This window comes from Mustela erminea, chromosome 16 (genome assembly GCF_009829155.1).
Source record: "Mustela erminea isolate mMusErm1 chromosome 16, mMusErm1.Pri, whole genome shotgun sequence".
In the NCBI taxonomy this organism is placed as follows: domain Eukaryota; kingdom Metazoa; phylum Chordata; class Mammalia; order Carnivora; family Mustelidae; genus Mustela; species Mustela erminea.
The window spans coordinates 24,460,941-24,485,935 of NC_045629.1; the positions used below are offsets into that span (position 1 = coordinate 24,460,941).

The 24,995-nt window shown below is 38.2% G+C and overlaps 1 protein-coding gene across 1 annotated transcript in view; it reads right to left on the reverse strand.

Moving 5' to 3' along the window:
• Positions 1 to 1,344: 1,344 nt before the first annotated feature.
• Positions 1,345 to 24,995, reverse strand: part of TRPA1 (transient receptor potential cation channel subfamily A member 1) — a 65,656-nt gene continuing 42,005 nt past the window's right edge. The window contains exons 19-27 of the mRNA XM_032316738.1: positions 18,582 to 18,744; positions 17,725 to 17,814; positions 14,682 to 14,851; positions 12,990 to 13,119; positions 12,189 to 12,371; positions 9,263 to 9,331; positions 5,467 to 5,577; positions 2,833 to 2,930; positions 1,345 to 2,188 (exon numbers count right to left, since the gene is read on the reverse strand). Coding sequence (XP_032172629.1) covers positions 1,978 to 2,188; positions 2,833 to 2,930; positions 5,467 to 5,577; positions 9,263 to 9,331; positions 12,189 to 12,371; positions 12,990 to 13,119; positions 14,682 to 14,851; positions 17,725 to 17,814; positions 18,582 to 18,744 — 1,225 coding nt within the window. The 3' untranslated portion in view covers positions 1,345 to 1,977. The remainder of the gene's footprint in view (positions 2,189 to 2,832; positions 2,931 to 5,466; positions 5,578 to 9,262; positions 9,332 to 12,188; positions 12,372 to 12,989; positions 13,120 to 14,681; positions 14,852 to 17,724; positions 17,815 to 18,581; positions 18,745 to 24,995) is intronic.

Sequence of the window (24,995 nt, forward strand, 5' to 3'; positions counted from 1 at the left end):
GATCCAGTTTCATTCTTTTGCATGTTCCTGTCCAGTTTTCCCAATACCACTGTATGTTCATTTCTCCTGTGTTGAAGATTGCTATATAGTTGTGGGTTTGTTTCCGGGTTTTCCATTCTAGCCCACTGATCTATGTGTCTATTTTTGTGACCATAACGTACTGTTGTAATTACTACTTCTTTGAAATATAACTTGAAATCTGGAAATATGATACTTCATTTTGTTTTTCAAGATTGCTTTGACTATCTGAGGTCTTTTGTGGTTCCTTACAAATTTTAGAATTGTATGTTCTAGTTCTATGAAAAATGCTCTTGGTATTTTGATAGGGATTGCATTAAATCTATAAATGGCTTTGGATAGTATGGACATTGTAACAATATTTGTTCTTCCAACCCATGAGCATTGAGATGTCTTTTGTTTTGTTTTGTTTTGTTTTGTTTGCATCATTTTGAATTTCTTTCATCAATGTCTTATAGTCCTCAGAGTATAGGTCTTTCACCTCTTTCATTAAATTTATTCCTAGAAAATTTGTTTTAGGTGCAATTGTAAATGAGATTGTTTTCTTAATTTCATTTTCTGTTGCTTCATTATTAATGTATAAGAATGGAACAGATTTCTGTACACTGATTTTGTACCATGCGACTTCACTGAATTCAATGATCAGTTCTAGTAATTTTTTTGTGGGTCCTTAGGGTTTTCTATATATAGCATCATATAATCTGCAAATAAAGTTATATTTCTTCCGTACCAATTTGGATGCCTTTTATTTCTCTATATAGTCTAAATACTGTGGCTAGGACTTCCAGTACTACACTGAATACAAGTGGTAAGAGTGGATATCTTTGTTTTCTTCCTGATCCTCAGGGGAAAAGCTCTCAGTTTTTTACCATGGACTCTGATGTTGGCTGTGGATTTTTCGTATAAGGCCTTTTTTATGCTGAGGTATGTTCCCTCTAGAGCTACGTTGCAGAGGGTTTTTATTATGAATGGATGTTGTACTTGGTAAAATGCTTTCTTGGCACCTATTGAAATGATCATACAGCTTTTATTCTTTCTCTTACTGATGTGACTTATCATGCTGATTGTTTGATAAATATTGGACCACCCTTGCATCCTGGCAATGGATTCCACTTGACTCTGGTGTATGATTTTTTTAAAATGTATTATTAGATTCAGTTTGCTAATATTTTGCCGAGGACCTAGGTCATTAGAAATACTGGCTTGTAGTTCTCTTTTTTTGTAGTATCTTTCTCTAGTTCCATGTGTGATGGAAGTATTTTTACAAATCTCAAAAAACTAAGTGTAGTAAAAAGTTCACACAATAATCAGTGGGGTGACTATATAGATTTTACACTTATTATGATTATTAGCAAACCAAAAATATAGAAACAGCACATATTATCTATATAGTAAAATTCATGCATATAATGTCTATTAATTTGGATCTCAACTCAAAGTGACATCAGGTGTGTTAAGAGCAGCAAAAAGGGTGTGGTCGTTTATTATAGTTGGAACGGAGTACACAGTGTTCCACCCACAGGTTCTTACAACACACACACAAAAATCATACCCAATGGTATAACCTTATATAATACTTTATTGTCTAATACATTACATATTACATAATTATCAAGCAGGAATCCAGTATTGACATTTGTGTTCTAGTTTAAGAGTTACATTTACTAGTCCTTATGAAAATGTATGTTCTAACAAGTCAGTTTTCTACTCAAATAATGAGAAGTGAAGTACAACTTGAACTCATTAGCAAGGATATTCTCTATATATACTAACTGGCATAAAATATGAATCGAGAGGTTTATTTTACAAAGAATACAGGAACCATCCTTTCATATGTAGTGAAATCAGAGTCCTAGTTCTGCTTTTTCCTCACTTTTGCTAACCTGGAAATTGGACCCAACAGGGTCATGCAAACTCCTCCCCCCCGCCCCCCCCCCCCACAGGAAGCCCCACTGCAGCCTAACGCAAAGGGCTGTGGGTCTTTGTCTTTACAGCTTTCAATACAGAATTCCACTTGCTATTCCTTTGTTCTAACTGTTCTTTTTTAAACCTATCTTGAAAAGAACTATGGTTATCTTCATCCTCTGTCTCAGAGATGATTTCCATCTTCTGAATGATGAGTTTGATAAGCTCATGCTGTTTTTCCAGAAGAGAAGTGAGATCCTTCAGCCTAAAAGGATACACATGTCTCGTGAATTTACTATCAATGATCCTTTCAGTCCTTGAGTGTAGAGAACTAGGTTACGAGAGGTGTTCTATATCCAATGGGCTCTGTCAGGCCATAGCTTTGTGGTAGTCCTAACCCTTCTAAGCAATACACATTTTCTAAGGTTAGGTGCTCTTCTTAAGGTTGGGCTGTTAGTTCTTGGCCAGTTTACTTTTGTTCCCATTCTAAAGATTAAAATGCTGTTGCACAGAAAGAATAAGCAGCTTACCCAAGGCCACAGTTAGTAAGCAGTTGAATAGAGCTTTAAACTCAGGTGAATAAACTCTAATGCCCTAACGCTTAGCCACTGTACACTATATAGCTTCTCTAGGAATCCTCAAAATCTTTCAAAACTTTGATGTATGAATTCAGATGGCTCATGGGAATGCAGTTTAAGATACTGACTGGAAAACTGATTGTTGAACTGCAGCAAATAAATTGTTGGGTCTCAAAAATTTCTCATGATTCTCAAAATACTACGACATCAGTCACCTAAAGTATGACTTAATATATGAGATGAACACAAATATACAATATAACCTTACACTAGACATCATTATTTAAAAGTTTTAAGTTTCTCAAATACAGATATAAAGAAAAATACATACCGATACTTTTGCTTCAATATTTCTATTTCTAGAGATGTGTCAACATTTGGAATTTCCTGTCTTGTTTCTTTGGTGTGAAAAAGAAAATGAAATATACGCTGTGGGATAAACGATGAATAGTTACTCAGGTTGAACTCAATTCAGGAACTATTTCTTGAACGTGTGCCATGATTCAGCACTGCATCAGGTATGCTAGCACGACAAATAGCTAAGACATGACTATGGCCCTTAAGGAGCTCACAGTTTAAGAGAAACTGGGAGAGATTATGCTGAGTGAAATAAGTCAAGCAGAGAGAGTCAATTATCACATGGTTTCACTTATTTGTGGAGCATAAGAAATAATACAGAGGACATGGGGAGATGGGGGGGGAGAAGGGAGTTGGGGGAAATTGGAAGGGGAGACAAACCATGAGAGACTATGGACTCTGAAAAACAATCTGAGAGTTTTGGAGGGGCGGGGGTGGGAGGCTGGGTGAGCCTGGTGGTGGGTATTATGGAGGGCATGTATTGCAGGGAGCACTGGGTGTGGTGCATAAACAATTCTGGTACACTGAAAAGAAATTTAAAAAATAAAATAAAAAAAGAAACAGGCAATTGCTGGATCACTACTGGGTATTTACCCTAAAGATACAAACGTAGTGATCCAAAGGGGCACGTGCACCCGAATGTTCATAGCAGCAATGTCCACAATAGCCAAACTATGGAAAGAACCTAGATGTCCATCAACAGATGAATGGATCAAGAAGATGTGGTATATATACACAATGGAATACTATGCAGCCATCAAAAGAAATGAAATCTTGCCATTTGCGACAACATGGATGGAACTAGAGCGTATCATGCTTAGCGAAATAAGTCAAGCAGAGAAAGACAACTATCATATGATCTCCCTGATATGAGGAAGTGGTGATGCAACATGGGGGCTTAAGTGGGTAGGAGAAGAATAAATGAAACAAGATGGGATTGGGAGGGAGACAAACCATAAGTGACTCTTAATCTCACAAAACAAACTGAGGGTTGCTGGGGGGAGGGGGTTTGGGAGAAGGGGAGTGGGGTTATGGACATTGGGGAGGGTATGTGCTTTGGTGAGTGCTGTGAAGTGTGTAAACCTGGCGATTCACAGACCTGTACCCCTGGGGATAAAAATATATATTTATAAAAATTAAAAAATTTAATAAATAAATAAATAAATAAAATACATTAAAAAAAAGAAACAGGCATATAAAAAGCTATAAAACAAGTCATGCATATTATAATAAAGTACAAGCTATATAGATTAGAAGGAGAAAATAAGAGTGGAAGACTGCTTATGAAAAAGTATAACCAAATTATCTTATATTTTATTATGAAAAAAGCTCATCATAAGTGGTGGTATTCCATACAAGATTAATTGTTCTCTAAAACCACACCATTATCTAACACAACTGAATTTCCCATAAGGATGTTTCTGAAATGCTATTTTAATATAAATTTTTAAAATTTAGTGTCTTTTAAACCATTGATAGACTGGAATGGGTCAAGGGCAGAAATGAAATGACCAGAAATGAGGCAATTCTAGGAATCCCGGCAAGACAAGAGGACAGTGCACACAGGTGATCCGGGAAGCCTAATAAACCAAACATGGGAGTCCCTGGGTGTGAGCAGTCAGCAGGGGGGAAAAGAAACATCAAGGATGACATCTTGCACAAGCAAGTGAATGGTGTTGACATGAATTGAAAGAAACTTTGGAGAGAAAAGAGGCTTTTTCATTCTTTCCCTGCAGGGGGAATAAACATGGGAGAAGTGAAATGCGAGTTTCTTTTGCATGAGTTTGTTCTGAATATGCAGAATTGAGGTACCTTGAGACATACCAGTAAAGAGTCACGGTAGGCAGCTGGACATAGGAGCCTGGAACTCAAAGAGAGTTTTAGGCTAGGGAATCAATTGCTGAGAGCCTTCTGTGTTTTAGGAGTAGTCACAACCATGGATATGAATGCAATTAAACAGGGAAATAGTGTAGACAGAATAAAGCCTAGGCCAATACTCAAATTGACTTTATCATTTCATGACCACACAATGGAAAAGTAATAAGCAAAGAATTGAGAAAAAAATATTCATAGAGGAGGAAGCCCAGGCATGGCCAGGATTAGCATCTAGTACTTCTGATCCTTAATACAGTCCTTTTCCATTATAATGCAGTGGCTTGCTTAGTCTTGGACACTTAGTATATTGTCTATAATGTACACTCCCCATGCACGTGTATGTGTGTGTATATATATCTGAGCATAGGTACATATGTGCTCTATATTTGCAGATAGACCTATTCTTTGCACGAATTATGTAAGTGGCATGTGACTAGGAAAAATGAAGCGTACACTGTAGGAAAGATACAGGGCACAGCCAATCACCCACCCAAGCATCTGCCCTCACAGGGATGTGGTACACATTTAACACAGATGTTGTGAATGAGCCAGTAGGACAAATGCCTCCTTCCCACGGCCCTTCACTTTCTCACTATGGGTTAATCAGGCACTTAATTTTTTTTTTTTAAATCACAATTACTTCTTTTCCTAAGGGTACCCTTAAGGATAACACCATGAATGAAGGTCAAACAGTATCATGTTACTGATGCCGATATTTTTCACACGTACTTACCAATAACCCTGAACATCTGGGTCTGTTGGGATACACAATGATGGATTTCTGGTCTACTCTGCGTAGGAACCAGAGGGGCAGCTTCTTCTCTAAGCTGGTATGAAGTTCCACCTAAAGTGCAGTTTGGATTGATTGAGAGGAATCATTAATAAGCATCTGGAATTTTTACACCACAGGAAAGCAACCATTAGCACAGCGAACTGAAAACTGACTCCGGTGCCCTGCTTAACGCACAAGCAGCCGGGCTGGCCAGGTTCACCGCCTCTCCGCTCTGACAAGATGAGGGCCAAGCAGTCTGCAGCTGAGACAGACTGCTTAAAGAAGGAATTCAATGGAAGTGAGCAGATGGTAACTCTTCAGGGACGGTGACTGACACCACCCACAGAAGAAGATAACTTGGCCTGTCCTCTGGGGTGTCGTCCAAAATGCACACCTGTGACAGGGGAGGAACTCGTGCTTAGATGGAGGACCACGACCGGAGCCAGAGGAAGGAATACAGCTGATGCATCGAAGACTAATACTCCACTGACTTTTCACGATGTGCTATCGGGTGCAAAATGATTTATCCGTGACCCATCTTGAGTCTAATATTTTCTATTTTCAGAGATACAATCATTTGTGTCATTTAATGGGTTTACCTTGAGTTGACATTTTACTTTTTATTTGCCAAATTTATCTTCTACTCATTTTTTGTAGTCTTTTGTGTCTGTTTAGATATGTTTATTGTAATTACCATGTAGGTGAGAGTTTGCTGTCTAAGCTAAGAGTTTTGTTCTCATTCTTTGGAAGAGCTCATAGCGTCCCACGCACTAACGAAATAACTTTTTTATATATGGGCACTTCAGTGGCTCACATCCACAAATGGTGAGATGCTAAGAACTTCCCTGGCCACCTGTTAAAACACTAGCCCCTCTCCCACATAACACACTCTATCTTGCTTCCCATTTTTATAGCACTTACCACCACTTAACATGCTCTATATTGGTTCTAGTTTCAAGAACAGCTATGTTTTCTTGTATTTTATTCACAACACCAATTAAAAATTTTCTTTGGGTTTCTATAATAAATAGTTTTCAAGGTTCCTTTTCCCCTTGGGTCTTAAGAGCAATATTCCTTTCCACTTACAATATACATTTTTTTCAGAGGTCACATGTTATCATTCACTTACTTGATTGAAAAAGATTTATTCAAGTCTAGTGCCTGCCAACAGACAAAGCACATGATGTATCTTAACCCTGTTCATTTTCTACATAGGACCTGCCAGATTTCCTTCCTTAAATATGGTCCTAGGGAGGATGGCAAGCAGAGCTTCAAGTCCAACCTTGGTGGGTCTGCTGGCACCCACCGAGCATGGCTCCTGTGGGCTTAGGACTGATCTGCACCTCCTCCACCTGGTGGCTTTCCCACGCTGGAGGTAAGTGAGTTCCATGGCTGTCTCTCGTGATGTGCCTGTCCGTGTGCAGTGTTGACAGCTGCCAGCCTGTACTGGAAACGGGATACTAATTTGGAAAACTACAGAGCTCCAAGCTCCTCACAATACAACTCCTGTCTTTGAGTAACTGTTCCATCTCCCAGCATGCACTTCCCCAGGGACCTCTCTGTCCCCACTTAGGTCTGAGAGGACTCTGTGAAAAGACCAAATGTCCCTCTGTGAGAGGGCTGCTGCCATCCCCTTACGCTCTGGTTCTGATGTGGCCTCACACTCAGGTTGGACCTCACAGAGTTGTACATGGATTATAGAAATTTGCTTAAAAAAACAACTTAGGGGAAGTAAGAGAATGGCTTCCTGGTTTTCTAGCCAATGCTCTTCGTGATCCAAAACAAGGCAGATAACATAGGAGCACTTGCTGTGCCCGTTTCCTTTATAAGCCCTTTTGTTGCTGTGTTTCAGGGAAGAGGTCAAACCTAATACAGAATTGTGCTTTTCCTATTAACCGTATGAACTAGTTAGCTGTATTAACCGTGTGTTTAGTGGACTTCCGCAGACATCCTATGTAGTGCTATTGCTTGTATTGTTCTTTTTATTTACTTTCCTTGACCTTTTCCAGAGTCGTCAGTTATGAGGTACTGCTGGCATGCCTGCGAGGAGTTTCTGCATCTCTTTTCCTTTTCTTCCCTACCTCCCTCAAGTCCCACACCCCATCTTTGTTACAGTAGGAACTGGTCAGTTAGCTCTTCCTTTAATCTTTCTCCACCAAACAGAGATAATAACTGATCATCTTAAACGCCACTTTCATTTTGTTCTCATTCTTCGGAAGAGCTCACATAGCGTCCCACGCACTAACGAAATAACTTGAAGCACTTCCATCATTTACTGCCCTTTCTTTCAAAGCTAAGGTTTTCTGAGGTGCCTGGCTGGCTCGGTCAGTAGAACAAGACTATAGATCTCAGAATTGTGAGTTAAAACCCCAGGCTGGCAGTGAGATACTACTCAAAAATAAAATCTTAAAAAAAAAAAAAAAGCTGAGGTTTCCCTTTGCTATTTTTTAATAAAGCCCTCTATAATCCTGAGCAGCCTTAGTGCCCTTTAAGGAACCATCCTTCTAGGCCAGGCAACCCTTCACCCCTCCTTAGCCACTTCTCATTCTGCCTTCAGCCCTTTGCTCCTGCCGGATCCCGCCCTTCTGGACCGGCCTCACTGCTCTTCTGAATCCTATCTTTCAAGGTCTGGCTCACATGCCAACTCTTCCATGTAGCATTTCCTTAACTGCATTTCCATTCATTTTCTGGACCTAACACTTTAATCAGTTAATTTATATATTTTTGTTCTTTAAATATGCCACGCCCTCTGTAAAATGTACAACTTAGTCACAGAACAGAGACTTGAAGCACGGTTCTAAGTTGACTTCGACGTTTTACACTCTGAATGTTCTGTTGATGTGCTCTCTAATTAGACTTCTTTTACGTATTAAAGTTAGCAAATAACTGGATGACTTTGGGCTGGGGTTCTGTGTTCACTCATGCTAAACTGTACTGTGCTCCACACGTGTCATGTACTGGAACACTGTTCAGAAATAAACATGTGCTCATGGATAGCTGAGTGAGTGACACAGAAGAAAGCAGTGTGACAAAGAAAAGTGAAGAGAATAAAGTTAAATCTTACCATGAATTTGTCTTTCTCTTGAACTGGCCTAAGTTTCTGAATGTGTATGTTCAACTGGTCATCAGATATTTTTGAAGCATCAAATATTCCCATTCAAATTTGAAATTTAAAGACAAGGCAAATAAGAGCCTAAAAATAGTTTTGCATTGTGTAACAGGAGACCACCTCACAGGATTCAGCAGCCAAGGACCCACCCAGAAGCCTCTGACTTGAGCGGATTTTACATCGAATTATTTAGAAAGATGTCAGGGATGTGACAAAGGAACAAAATCTCCTGGATGCAGTGAACGTCACTTCAATATAACATGTGATGTGGGAACCTTGCAAGACTATGGCCAGAATACCAGGATCCTTGGAACAGTGGGGCTGTGACAAGACAGAACACCTCACACCTGTCACATCCTTATTTAGCAGCTAGCTACCTGTTTGGCCAAATGCTGACATTAAAAGAGGCCCAGATAATTTCTCAGTTTCTCTGCTGAATTTTTTCTGAAAATTTTTTCCTCATTTCTGAGTCTTTGACTATAGCAGGTACTACAAAGAATGGGCCCAACAAGCACTAGACGGTATGATACTTCTCAGCACTAACAAAATATCTGTTTTAAATACTGTTCACAGAAATCAGCTATGCTCATACATGAATAATTAAGATGGTGTTAATTTCAAGAAGTTTTAAATAAATGCAGTACCTACCTGCATAGCAATCCTCTTCAACAATGCATGCTTCTGGACCTCTGCAATGTCGCCAACGGCCAAACCAATCTACAATACAACACAGCACTGAGTCATCACCAGTTTAGTGACACCTAAAAATGCACTAAGATCTCTTTGGCTGCAGTGGGGGAGTGAGCATGTAACTGCCTAGTAGTGACCCCAACAGGGCTAACACCTCTTGCAGCACACCGTAAAGCCTATACACCTTGGTCACAATGGTAGCCACATGGGTTCACTGATTTTAAGTGTTATCATAAAACACTAGGACACCCATCTGAAATTCATTTTAATTTAAAATAAAAATTTGTTATTTTTGGAGAGGACGGGGTGCTAGAGTATCAAATGCCACTTGGGGTAACCACGCAACACAGTTGCAAACTCCAGGAGCTGGGCCTCTCTAAGGTAAACAAGAGTGACTTGACAAATGGAAAAGTTAAATGGCAAACCGACGTGATGCAGAAATATATATCTTACATAGGTTTGGCAGGAAGAGGTACACTTCAAGGATGGGTGTGGCTTTGGTAACAAACAAAAACAAACAGGAACTCCGTCTAGAAATCCGTGGCTTCATAGAATTAGGTGAGGGGAACCTGTCAGCTTAGTTCTACTCAATCCCAATTAAATCCACTTACTTACATGAGCTGACACGTATCTGTTAGACAATCAGTACCCGCCTATGCTGAACCAGCCTCCTGGATGTTGATGTTCTCAGAAAGTCAAGTAAACTGCATAAGGGAAGGGCTCGGTCTGTCCAGGTCACCACTGTATGCCCAGTGCTTAGAACCACAGCGGGGACAGAGCAGGAACACAAGACAGCTACTGAGTGAATGAGCAGCGAGAGTATACTCCAGAGCGTGCAGACTAGCACTGGAACCACATGTAGTCAGCAAATGGGCTTTATTTGGCAGGATAATGTTTTTTTATTTTTAATTTGGAAGCCTTTCAGTGGGCATTCTCTCTAGTTTATATCAGCCTCCATCAAAACCCAGTTGTCTCATACTGAAGATACTTGCCTAGGATCTGAAGACGTCTGATCTTGTGAGTCAGAGAGTAGATAAATTACTATTTAATTATAGCTAACATTTGTTTAATGCTTATCATGTGCCAAGCATCATTTCAAGTGCTTTGTATTAGCTCATTTTCTCTGCATAAGCTAGAAAGTAGGTTGTATGACATTTTTCTGATTTGTGTCCCCAAAACTATGAAAACACAAGGAAGGGGCATCTGATTCAGACCAGGGTGATGGCAGGGAGGTGTTGGTTAAGATAATCTACCTAGGAGAGATGATGCTTGAGCTGAGTGTTGGGAGCTTAGAAAGAGTTAATCCAAAGTGGGGGGGGGCCTTCCAGGAAAAGGAGCAGCTTGAACAGAGCCCAGAAAGCCCACAGAAAAATCTGGCACACTCAGTGAACATTCACGGTACATGTCTGGGTAAATCCTGCCAACAGCGGGGAGCTGAGTGAGATCTGGGTAAGAATCAGATCATGAGGACCTTTGTGTGGCATGCTGATGGATTTAAACTGAATTGAAGAATCCTGGGGATTAAAAAAGATAAAAAATGATGAAAAAAGCAATTTCAGCTTTTCCTTAGAATATCTATGTGATGACAATTGGCAGGAAGGATTAGACAGAGAAGTGAGACAAGAGAGCCTCTTCGGGCTACTGCAACTTTATGGAGGAGGAACCATAAGGATGTAAGCCAACTGAAAGTAGGCATTTGAGGCAAGTATTTACTGGGAGAAGAGAGGGAAGGGCAGAGCTGAATCTAGAGTATCTTCCAATGATCTGAGTCAGATAACCAGGAAGGTTCTACTGAGAGGAACAGAAGGGCTTGAAGGAAAGAAAACATTGACAGTCTTGGCTCTGTTGGGTTTGATTTTCTTCTGGGATGTGCAGGTAGAGATGGTACCCATGTGTGTACTACTGCTAGGCCAAATCCTCTTCTAGATGATTATCTTCTAAAACATAAGTGATTCTAAGGGAAGAACGTGGGCTTTATGTCATTCTTTATTATTCTTAGTGCTATCCTTTATTTTTCTAGGTCAACAACATAAAACACTGGAGTTGCATCAAGTAAGTGAATCAAAATATTAAGTAGTTGATATTTTCTTTTCTTTCCGGAAACACCGTAGAGCACAATCTCTGGTGTATAGTCAGACTCAGTAAGTGTACTGAATGTATGCATAAATGGATAAGGGAAAAAATGCACTGCAACGTCAGCTCAGGCATTTCATGGACCTGGGATGTACTTCTGCCTGCACTGGCTAAGACACCCATGGCTGGAGCAGGTTCTCTGTGAAGGGCACGTCTGTGTCTGTTGAGGACGTTCAGCCTGTAACTGGTTTAGAAATGGCACCTGAATGCCACAGATGCCCTCATGCCTGAGAGTCTCTTCCCCACTTGAATCTCTGATCAATGAGAAATTTAAAGGCAGAGATGAGGTTTTAATCCTTCATTCCACCAAGATCTCTGCGATGCTCTGACCTCCCACCCAAACCCAGACCAGCACAAACACCGTTCATCTTTATTTCCTTATTCTGCTTTGTAGTTCCTCATAGCATTTTTTCATCCCCATGACGTTATATCACATATTTATCTACTATTTAACTTCATGACTAGCTTATAATGTAAGGGCTGGGTATTGGTCTATTCACCACTGTTTCCCAGCACCTGGATCATTGTCTAGATTCTTCATAAGTATCTGCCAAGTGAATGCATCTTGGCTGGCATCCTCTGGGCCTCATGCTGTGCCTGGCACACCCAGGCACTAAATGAATATTGAATGAATAGATTTTATAATAGTCCCTTTTTCTTTTCATGAAGGGAGTTAAAGGAGGCAAAGAATAATGGTCATTGCTAAATGCCCCCACATGATCAACAGGAAATATAAGGAAAAATTACTTACAAGTAAATTCATGAGCACAATTGGAACAAACATGGTAAAGGCAATAATCTGTATAAAGGACAGAACTGGATATGCCAATTCGTTTCTCAAAAACGGTTCTAAGAAGGCATCACGGTAATTAATGTCTCCTAGCATCATGCTGAAGGTCTGGATTATAGAAAGCAATGGAGAGCTGAAAGCATCCTGAGAAAAGATGGTAAAAGTGAAATGCAAAATGCATATAAGGAAAAAACACTTCCCGAAGAGTAAAATAAAAATCATACTTAGAATATGTTTTTAAGTCACAGGACTATAACTACTGAAAGTGATAAGAACTACTAATAAGCTGACAATAAAGTCATCAAAAAGATCTTTTCTGTATCTATAACAAATCATCATGCATTACATATAAACTTTTTTTTAATGTTTTAGATAAATTTTTATTTATTTAAATTTAGATCACAAGTAGGCGGGGGGGGGGTCACAATTAGGCAGAGAGAGAGGGGGAAGCAGGCTCGCCTCTGAGCAGAGAGTCTGATGCATAGCTCGATTCCAGAACCCTGAGACCATGACCCGAGCCAAAGACAGAGGCTTTAACCCACTGAGCCACCCAGGCGCCCCTATATAAACATTTGGACAGTGGGAAAAAGTCATTGAGTTAGATGACATTTTTTTCTGTGATAAAAATCATTTGAAGGCAATTTTATCAGATTAAAAAAAAACTATTACATTACTATTAATGTTCTAGGCTGTTCAGATTTAAGTATAAATATATATTCGTAACATTCGCATCAACAAAATCAACTAAGGTAGCTGCCTCACCTGCAGGCTCAGGAGGACGTAAAAGCTGAGACCAAAAGCCAGAAGAAGGAAGACAAACACGACCGTAGACCTTAACAAAGTTTTCACAATTACCTCCAACATAACAATGAAAATTCCACAATTTTCAAATCTAAGAAAATGTAAAAATTAAAGTATGTATTTACTTTTCTGGTCAAATTGTATTTCACTCAGCGTCAATATTTATCATGCATTAGTAACTGCATTCCACAGATGAATAATGAAGACCAGTTACTTTCAAAAAGGAGATGAGAAATCAGGCATAGTTGTCTCATTTTCAAACTGTCAAAGGGTTTTATTTTTCCTTCTTGTTCATGTTTATCTTTGTTTTACTACTTGACCACTAGGAATCACTTCAAACAAAGCAGGAGAGAAAAATCTCCTCAGGATCATAGGAAGTGCTAGCAAAGCCTGATAAAGGGATCCTAGAGCTGAGTTAGGAGATGCATCCAGTGGGGACTCTAAATGAGCTCACACACCTGAAGGGCGCACCCACATGATTTACAGGACCTCCTGACCTCCTGAGGTTTCCTTTCTCTCCTACAAACCAAAATTGTGAAATGTTTAGAGAGAGGATGGATGTGTCCTCTAGCCACCAACCTGGACATTTCCTTTGGCAAAGACAACTTGTTAAAGGGGGAGTCATGAAACTTTAAAGATGAAAGGGACTTTAGAGGCCTCAGAAACTAAGTTCCCAAAGCTGTCCAAGAACTCGCTAAGGTCACTGATAATAGAAAAGCCAAGGTAGTGGCAGCACCCAGACTTGCCTTGAAGCCTCTTGACTTTCAGACCACTGTTCGTCCCACCATACCTTGTCCTTTCCAAGGGGCTGGGCTCAGCCCCACTGCCTTGTGCTTGTGAACAGTGATGCAGATGATAGAGTAGGAAAAGTGTGGTCCCTGGGGTTAGAAAGGTGTAGGCAAAATGTCCTCTTACTGGCTGAGATCCTGGGAAAGTTACTTAACTCACACCTTCATTTTCTTCTTTTATATACTGTGAGTAATAACATTTACCCTCTGTTATTGTAAAGATTATATGAAATAACACTATCCGGAGGTAAGGGAGCTTAGTCCTTTTCCCCTCTTTGTAATTAGTTTTCTAACTTATTTTTTCTTGTATATCATTATTATTCCCTATACTTATCACTTCATTTTGATTGTTTTAATCTAAAGCAAATTCTTACCAAATAATATGAAGTAAAACCAAGAATAGCTAATACTTTTATTTCCATTTACTCCCCACATTTAACCTAGATTTGTTTAGACCAGTGTTTCTCGACCCCAGGTGATTTTGCCATTCAGAAGAACTGGATAATATCTGCATACTCTTTTGTTGTCACATGGTAGGGGTGTTGCTACTGTTTATCTAATGGGTAGAGGCCAGAGATGCTGCTAAACATTCTTCAATGCACAGGGCGGCAGTTCCCCCACTCCCCACATCAAAAAATTATCTAGCCACAAATTTCAGTAGTGCCAAAGTTAAGCAATCTTGGTCTACACTCTGAGCTCCAAACCTCCCTCACTTTTTCCTTAATAGTATATAAAAGGTATCTTCATAGTCTAAAAACAATTGGAAAAGGAATAAGACAATTATAAATCTATGGTACTTCAAATAGTTGTTCCTTTAATGTTAAAAATACCTAAGGGATACAGAAAGCATTCAGGCTGGCTTTACCTCTGAAGATACAATAAGAAGTTCATCCAGTAGAAGTATATAGCAATTGCCCCACATTGCCACTGCACAGAAGCTGGTATACTAACGAATAAGGGGGACACAAAAATGATGCTTGTTGTGTAGATAATCCATTCAACTGCATTGGCGTTATCCAAAATATAGTTCCTTTTCTGAGGTTGAAAAGAATTCAGAATTACCACATGTAGAGTCCAAGTATCTTAGAGTCCTGGCATCTTACACTCACACACACATGTTGACCAGCAGCAACATTTTTGTGACACTGCAGTTGGGAGAGGTTTAGGACCAAGGACCCTGCTCCTGCCACCCTTGACTGAACTCAGAGCCCAGGTATGGGCCAGTACTGGAGATGGCCCAGCCTCTTCTGTTGACCTGGCACGCTTTGGAAATCTGATACCTAAGGAAATTCAACAAGTTTCTGACTTTCTCTGTAGAGTTCATTCCCTCTTAAGGAAATTCCTTGGGAGCTGCAAGTTGGTTTAGATAATTCGTTTCTCCCTATGTAAGGACATATATGTGGATTTCTCAGGATACAAATAAACTGAAGCTGCTTCTAAGGGGATTTGAGGCCTGTGCTAAGACTTAATGACCACGACAATTTGAAGTCGTGTCCTACTCTTAAAGATTTCATGTTTTGGACATCGAATTTCCTGTAGAGGTAATGATTTTACTATCAATAAAAAAAGGTGGAGACCAACTCTGTTACAGAAATCATGTAACTTGATAGTTTACTTTAAACTATAATCTGTAAAAAATGAAAATTATGACAAGATTAAATAATGTGCCCACAATAATTAAAGTTACAATGAAACAATATAGTCTAATTCTCCAAATTGTGACAATTTACTACAACTATAGATAGATATACACACACACACCTACATACACATACATATACACACATATATGTTTTTGCAATGTATAGTATATCAAACAGATGTGAAGCACTGTAACTATCATTAACATATAACAAGGTAAATTTTCACATAAAATGAGGTATCGTATAAAAGAGACACATCTTATAAAAAGATGCACAAAAAAACCCAAAATGAATGAAAGACTTTAAACCTCCACACTGAGAAATAAAAGATTGATGCCATTTATTAGTCAAAGTAAGGACCTGTAGATAATTTACATAGTTCTTGAGTCTGATCTGAATTTGGTTCACCCATTTAAAAAAAAGGTATGAAGCAAAAATTATGCTATAAAGAGCTCCAAATTTTATTATAACTTGAAAGTTTATCCAATAAAGAAAAGCATTCTTTTTTAAAAATTTTATTTATTTGACAGCACAAGCAGGCAGAGCAGCAAGCACAGGGAGAGGGAGAAGCAGGCTCCCTCCTGAGCAAGGAGCCCAACATGGGGCTCAATCGCAGTACCCTGGCCTCAATCCCAGGGCCCTGGGATCATGACCTGAGCCAAAGGCAGTCGCCTAATCAACTGAGCCACCCAGATGCCCCTGAAAAGCATTCTTATTAAGAAAGGAATTCAAGGGGCGCCTGGGTGGCTCAGTGGGTTAAAGCCTCTAATTTGGCTCAGGTCATGACCCCAGGGTCCTGGGATCGAGCCCCACATCGGGCTCTCTGCTCAGCAGGCATCCTGCTTCCCCCTCTCTCTCTGCCTGCCTCTCTGCCTACTTGTGATCTCTCTCTGTCAAATAAATAAATAAAATCTTAAAAAAAAAAAAAAAGAAAGGAATTCAAAGAAAAACCCAGTTGAAATAGAGTCATGGACCAAGTAAGTTCTTTATAAATGCTACATTCAAAAATATCAAATTCAAAATCTGTGATGTCAGCAAAATATCTAACTGATATGAGAGAAAATACAGAGAAGGCATTCATAAGTTCATTTGTAGCCAAGCAGACCCATATGGACTAACTAGTATAACTAGAACATCTTTACTTCAGTTCTGTCAAATAGACACCATTTGATGCAGGAGTCTTATCTAAAATCATGTGATTTCTACAGTTTGAAAAGTTTATGCTTGGTATTTCTAATCTACACATTTGTCAAGATAAGCAGTTTTATTCTGACATATATTGCTCCAACAATAGTTTAAAAAATAATAGTTTAGTAATTTATGTTCTGTGTATTAAAATATTTGCAGAAGATATGGACAGACACTTCTCCAATAAAGACATACAAATGAAAAAAAAAAAAAAAAAAAAGACATACAAATGGCTATCAGACACATGAAAAAATGTTCATCATCACTAGCCCTCAGGGAGATTCAAATTAAAACCACATTGAGATATCACCTTACACCAGTTAGAATGGCCAAAATTAGCAAGACAGGAAACAACATTTGTTGGAGAGGATGTGGAGAAAGGGGAACCCTCTTACACCGTTGGTGAGAATGCAAGTTGGTGCAGCCTCTTTGGAGAATAGTGTGGAGATTCCTCAAGAAATTAAAAATAGAACTTCCCTATGACCCTGCCATTGCACTCCTGGGTATTTACCCCAAAGATACAGATGTAGTGAAAAGAAGGGCCATCTGTACCCCAATGTTTATAGCAGCAATGGCCACGGTCGCCAAACTATGGAAAGAACCAAGATGCCCTTCAGCGGACGAATGGATAAGGAAGACGTGGTCCATATACACTATGGAGTATTATGCCTCCATCAGAAAGGACGAATACCCAACTTTTGTAGCAACATGGACCGGACTGGAAGAGATTCTGCTGAGTGAAATAAGTCAAGCAGAGAGAGTCAATTATCATATGGTTTCACTTATTTGTGGAGCATAACAAAAAGCATGGAGGACATGGGGAGTTAGAGAGAAGGGGGTTGGGGTAAATTGGAAGGGGAGGTGAATCATGAGAGACTATGGACTCTGAAAAACAATCTGAGGGTTTTGAAAGGGTGGGGGGTGGGAGGTTGGGGTACCAGGTGGTGGGTATTATAGAGGGCACGGATTGCACGGAGCACTGGGTGTGGTGAAAAAATAATGATACTTTTATGCTGAAAATAAATAAATGAAAAATAAAATATTTGCAACTTTAGAGATATAAAATGTATTGTGTACCTGTTGGAAAATTTGGACCACTTCTTTGCAATATCCAAATATACTTGACAAAAAAACTAAAATCATGCAAACTTTTATAAAATATGAATTCTGAAACAGAAAAGTACAAAAGTTATGAAGGATATCAAGTAAAACAACACTTAAGCATCTTCATAATTTCTACTACTAAATATTTGTTTTTCTTCTGCTTTATTCATACACATTGTTCATATTTGCTCTAAACAAAAAATTACTGATACAAATATAAAGATAACTCATCCTCATATTTCGTAATGTCCTTTTTAAGAGAGATTCAAAAATCACCAAACAAATTCTAAAAGAATACTAATCTGTAGACCTATGTAAAAAAAATTTTTTACTATGGTAAAATACACATAAACATAAAATTTATCATTTTCAAATTTCATATTTTACAGGTACATTTATATTTCAAAATGTATAATTCTGTGACATTAAGGCAACCACCACCATCCATCAGCATTTAGCTCCATAACATTTCACCACCTTCAAACACAAACTGTATCCACTAAGTACCACTCCCTCTCCCTCAAAATCCCTGACAGCCACACATCTACATTCGTAGACCTATTTTAAAGTTTTATACTTCAGCATTAAAGTTAGCATCTCATACATGTCAATTCTTTTTAATTTACAAACTCATTTATTGATCTATTTATTTATAGTCCCTCTCATTCCACAAAAGATTTTAGTAGAAACTGTTCATATATTAATTCTACAGTCTACTTTTAACAGTCTTGATAGTTCAGATTTATTATGTTAGTATTTCTAAGAAAAAACAACACTTTTGATAATATTTTATTTTAAAAAGTTGAAATATGAAGACCAATCAAAAATACCTTAGTGTCTAATATTTCTGAATGATCATGAGTTTCATTGATGATTCCAGTTGAGTTGAAAGCCATACCTGGCTTTATACTGGTAACAAGAAATGTCATAGGTAGGAGACCAATACAGTAAGATCCTAAGTTCATAACATGGGCTCTAAACCCATAAGCCAGCCTACAAAAATTAAAAAAAATCGCAATTTTAACAAAAATATATAAGATAACCCATGGAAGAAGTAGTTATAATCCCTCTCAGAAATCTATTTGGTAAATTCATTGAACTTCACAAACAAGGTCTTCAAATTCACCATTTTTCATTTTCAGAAAAGGAATCTCAATCTCAACTTCCCAGAAAATCCTGATTTATTTAAAATTTCTCACCAATTAATGGAAAAACAGAGACTTTAGCTCATATTTTCCGACTTCCACACTGATTGCTCTTCTCAGGTACCCCTCTCACTTCACTGTCCATTAAAATACAAGGCCCAGGAGTGCTTCTTTATGTCTTCTATAAGGATTTCCACCCCTGAAATGTCTCATTTAATGTCAAAGGTAAACATTTTTAATAATTTTTTATTTTTTTTAATAAACATATAATGTATTATTAGCCCCAGGGGTACAGGTCTGTGAATCACCAGGTTTACAGACTTCACAGCACTCACCATAACACATACCCTCCCCAATGTCTATAACCCCACCACCCTCTCCCTACCCCCTTTCCCCCAGCAGCCCTCAGTTTGTTTTGTGACATTAAGAGTCTCTTATGGCTTGTCTCCCTCCCAATCCCATCTTGTTTCATTTATTCTTTTCCTACCCCCTAAACCCCCACGTTGCATCTCTACTTCCTCATATCAGGGAGACCATATGATAGTTGTCTTTCTCTGACTGACTTATTTCACTCAGCATAATACCCTCTACTTCCATTCACGTCATCACAAATGGCAAAATTTCTTTCTTTTGATGGCTGCATAGTATTCCATTGTGTGTGTGTGTGTGTGTGTGTGTGTGTGTGTATATATATATATATATATATATATATATACACATACATACATACACATACACACCACCTCTTCTTTATCCATTCATCTGTTTATGGACATCTAGGTTCTTTCCATAGTTTGGCTATTGTGAACATTGCTGCTATAAACATTCGGGTGCATGTGCCCCTTCAGATCACTATGTTTGTATCTTTAGGGTAAACACCCAGTAGTGCAATTGCTGGGTCATAATGTAGCTCTATTTTAAACTTTTTGAGGAACCTCCATGCTGTTTTACAGAGTGGTTGCACCAGCTTGCATTCCCACCAACAGTAGGAGAGTTCCCTTTCTCTGCATCCTCGCCAGGATCTGTCATATTCTGACTTAATTTTAGCCATTCTGACTGGTATGAGGTGGTATCTCAGTGTGGTTTTGATTTGTATTTCCCCGATGCTGAGTAATGTGGAGCACTTTTTCATGTGTCTGTTGGCCACCTGGATGTCTTCCTTGCAGAAATGTCTGTTCATGTCCTCTGCCCATTTCTTGATTAGATTCTTTGTTCTTTGGATGTTGAGCTTGATAAGCTCTTTATAGATTTTGGGTACTAGCCCTTTATCTGATATGTCGTTTGCAAATATCTTCTCCCATTCTGTCAGTTGTCTTTTGGTTTTGTTAACTATTTCCTTTGCTGTGCAAAAGCTTTTGATCTTGATGAAATCCCAATAGTTCATTTTGGCCTTTGCTTCCCTTGCCTTTGGTGATGTTCATAGGAAGAAGTTGCTGCAGCTGAGGTCGAAGAGGTTGCTGCCTGTGTTCTCCTCAAGGATTTTGATGGATTCCTTTCTCACATTGAGGTCCTTCATCCATTTTGAGTCTATTTTCATATGTGGTATAAGGAAATGGTCCAGTATCATTTTTCTGCATGTGGCTGTCCAACTTTCCCAATACCATTTATTGAAAAGGCTGTCTTTTTTCCACTGGACATTCTTTCCTGCTTTGTGGAAGATTAGTTGACCATAGAGTTGAGGGTCTATTTCTGGGCTCTCTATTCTGTTCCATTGATCTGTGTGTCTGTTTTTGTGCCAGTACCATACTGTCTTGATGATGACAGCTTTGTAATAGAGCTTGAAGTCCGGAATTGTGATGCCACCAACTTTGGCTTTCCTTTTCAATATTCCTTTGGCTATTTGGGGTCTTTTCTGGTTCCATATAAATTTCAGGGTTATTTGTTCCATTTCTTTGAAAAATGGATGGTATTTTGATAGGGATTGCATTAAGTGTGTAGATTGCTTTAGGTAGCATAGACATTTTCACAATATTTGTTCTTCCAATCCATGAGCATGGAACATTTTTCCATTTGTGTCTTCCTCAATTTCTTTCATGAGCACTTTATAGTTTTCTGAGTATAGATTCTTTGCCTCTTTGGTTAGGTTTATTCCTAGGTATTTATGGTTTGGGTGCACTTGTAAATGGGATCGACATCTTAATTTCTCTTTCTTCTGTCTTGTTGTTGGTGTATAGAAATGCAACTTATTTCTGAGCATTGATTTTATATCCTGACACTTTACTGAATTCCTGTATGAATTCTAGCAGATTTGGAGTGGAGTCTTTTGGGTTTTCCACATATAGTATCACATCATCTGCAAAGAGCGATAGTTTGACTTCTTCTTTGCCAATTTGAATGCCTTTAATTTATTTTTGTTGTCTGATTGCTGAGGCTAGGACTTCTAGTACTATTTTGAATAGCAGTGGTGATAATGGACATCCCTGCCATGTTCCTGACCTTAGTGGAAAAGCTCTCTGTTTTTCTCCATTAAGAATAATATTTACGGTGGATTTTTCATAGATGCTTTTGATAATATTGTGGTATGTGCCCTCTATCCCTACTCTTTGAAGAGTTTTGATCAGGAAGGGATGCTGTACTTTCTCAAATGCTTTTTCAGCATCTACTGAGAGTATCATATGGTTCTTGTTCTTTCTTTTATTAATGTATTGTATCATACTGATTGATCTGTGGATGTTGAACCAACCTTGCAGCCCTGGAATAAATCCAACTTGGTCGTGCTGAATAATCCTTTTAATGTACTGTTGGAGCCTACTGGTTAGTATTTTGGTGAGAATTTTTGCATCTGTGTTCATCAAGGATATTGGTCTGTAATTCTTTTTTGATGGGATCCTTGTCTGGTTTTGGGATCAAGGTAATGTTGGCCTCATAAAATGAGTTTGGAAGTTTTCCTTTCATTTCTATTTTTTGGAACAGTTTCAGGAGAATAGGAAATAATTCTTCTGTAAATGTTTGGTAGAATTCCCCTGGGAAGCTGTCTGGCCCTGGCCTCTTTTAGTTGGGAGATTTTTTGATGACTGCTTCAATCTCCTTACTGGTTATTGGTCTGTTCAGGTTTTCTATTTCTTCCTGGCTCAGTTGTGATAGTTTATATGTCTCTAGGAATGCATCCATTTCTTCCAGATTATCAAATTTGTTGGTGTAGAGTTGTTCATAATATGTTCTTATAATTGTTTGTATTTCTTTGGTGTTGATTGTGATCTCTCCTCTTTCATTCATGATTTTATTAATTTGGGTCCTTTCTCTTTTCTTTTTGATAACTCTGGTCAGAGTTTATAAATCTTATTAATTCTTTCAAAGAATCAGATCCTAGGTTCATTGATTTGTTCTATTTTTTGTTTGTTTGTTTGTTTCTATGTCATTGACTACTGCTCTGATCTTTATTATTTCTCTTCTCCTGCTGGGTTTAGGCTTGCTTTGTTGTTCTTTCTCCAGCTCCTTTAGGTGTAGGGTTAGGTTGTGTATTTGAGATCTTTCTTGTTTCTTGAGAAAGGCTTCTACCGCTATATATTTTCCTCTCAGGACTGCCTTTACTGTGTCCCACAGATTTTGAACTGTTGTGTTTTCATTATCATTTGTTTCCATGAATTTTTTCAATTCTTCTTTAATTTCCTGATTGACCCATTCATTCTTTAGAAGGATGCTGTTTAGTCTCCATGTATTTGGGTTCTTTCCAATTTCCTCTTGTGATTGAATTCTAGCTTTAGAGCATTGTGGGATAAAAATATGCAGGGAATGATCCCAATCTTTTGATACTGGTTGAGACCTGATTTATGTCCCAGGATGTGATCTATTCTGGAGAATGTTCCATGTGCACTAGAGAATAATGTGTATTCTGTTGCTTTGGGATGAATATATCTGTGATGTCCATCTGGTCCAGTGTGTCATTTAAGGCCTTCATTTCCTTGTTGATCTTTTGCTTGGGGGATCTGTCCATTTCAGTGAGGGGAGTGTTAAAGTCCCCTACTATTATTGTATTATTGTCAGTGTGTTTCTTTGATTTTGTTATTAATTGGTTTATATAGTTGGCTGCTCCCATGTTGGGGGCATAGATATTTAAAATGGTTAGATCTTCTTATTGGACAGACCCTTTGAGTATGATATAGTGTCCTTCCTCAGCTCTCATTATAGTATTTGGCATAAAATCTAATTGATCTGATATAAGGATTGCCACCCCAGCTTTCTTTTGATGTCCATTAGCATGGTAAATTGTTTTCCACCCCCTCACTTTAAATCTGGAGGTGTCTTTGGGTCTAAAATGAGTTTCTTGTAGACAGCATATTGATGGGTTTTGCTTTTTTATCCATTCTGATACCCTGTGTCTTTTGATTGGGGCATTTAGCCCATTTACATTCAGGGTAACTACTGAGATATATGAATTTAGTGCCATTGTATTGCCTGCAAAGTGACTTTTACTGTATATTGTCTCTATTCCTTACTGATCTACTACTTTTAGGGTCTCTATTAGCTTAGAGGACCCTTTTCAATATTTCCTGTAGAGCTGGTTTGGTGTTGGCATATTCTTTCAGTTTTTTTTGTCCTGGAAGCTTTTTATCTCTTCTTCTATTTTCATTGATAGCCTAGCTGGATATAGTATTCTTGGCTGAGTGTTTTTCTCATTTAGTGCTCTGAATATATCATACCAGTTCTTTCTGGCCTGCCAGGTCTCTGTGGATAAGTCCACTGCCAATCTAATATTTTTACTGTTGTATGTTACAGACTTCTTGTCCCAGGCTGCTTTCAGGATTTCCTCTTTGTTGCAAAGACTTGTAAATTTTACTATTAGATGACGGGGTATGGACCTATTCTTATTGATTTTGAGGGGGATTCTCCGCACCTCCTGAATTTTGATGCTTGCTCTCTTTGCCATATTAGGGAAATTCTCTACAATAATTCTCTCCAATATACCTTCTGCTCCCCTCTCTCTTTCTTCTTCTTCTGGGATCCAATTATTCTAATGTTGTTTCATTTTATGGTATCACTTATCTCTTGAATTCTCCTCTCATGGTCCAGTAGTTGTTTGTCTCTCTTTTACTCAGCTTCTTTATTCTCTGTCATTTGGTCTTATATATCGCTAATTCCTTCTTCTGCCTCATTTATCCTAGCAGTAAGAGCCTCCATTTTTTATTACACCTAATTAATGGCTTTTTTTATTTCAATTTGGTTAGATTTTAGTTCTTTTATTTCTCCAGAAAGGGCTTTTATTTCTCTTGACAGTTTCTCTAATATCTTCCATGCCTTTTTCGAGCCTGGCTAGCACTTTGAGAATCGTCATTCTGAACTCTAGATCTGACATATTATCAATGTCCATATTGATTTGATCCCTAGCCTTCGGTACTGCCTCTTGTTCTTTCTTTTGTGGTGAATTTTTCCGCGTGTCATTTTATCCAGATAAGAATATATGAAGGAGAGAATAAAATATTAAAACGGTGGTAAAGACCCTAAGAAAATGTGCTTTAAACAAATCAGAAAAGACCCCAAATTGTGGGGGTGGGGAGAAAGGGGGTAAAAAAAGAAGTTCAGGAAAGAAATTACAAAAAGAAACCAAATAAAGAAAAAAAAAAAATATATATATATATATATATGTTGGACTGGTGTATAGAGCAGAGTTACCCACTTAATTTGGGGAGTATTTTGGTTTCTTAGAAGAAACTACCTCCCCAAATTTTAAAGAATGAAAAACATATATAAGGGTAAACACAATGAAGGGATGGAATAAGACTATAAAGATATTTTTTTTTTAATTTCTAAAAAAGATGTTGATAAGTTGGTTGGGAGAATAAAGAATAAAAAAGTGGACAGAATTTGCTCGGGCTGGAGACTAGAACAAGCCTGGTGTTAGATTTAGTGTGTATTTTGATCTATTAGAAGAAGCTGTACCCCAAATTTTTTAGAAGAAAAAACCCTATCTGTATACAAAAAATAAAGTTAGTACAACGAAGGATAACATATGATTATAATAATGAAGCTTCAAAAAACTTTTTTTATGAAAGGTATTAAGATAAACTAGTTTAAAAACGTTAAAAGAAGAAAGGGTAAAAGTTAAAAAAAATTTAGCAGCAGCAAAAAAAAAATTTAAAAATTAACTTTGCAAGACTAAAG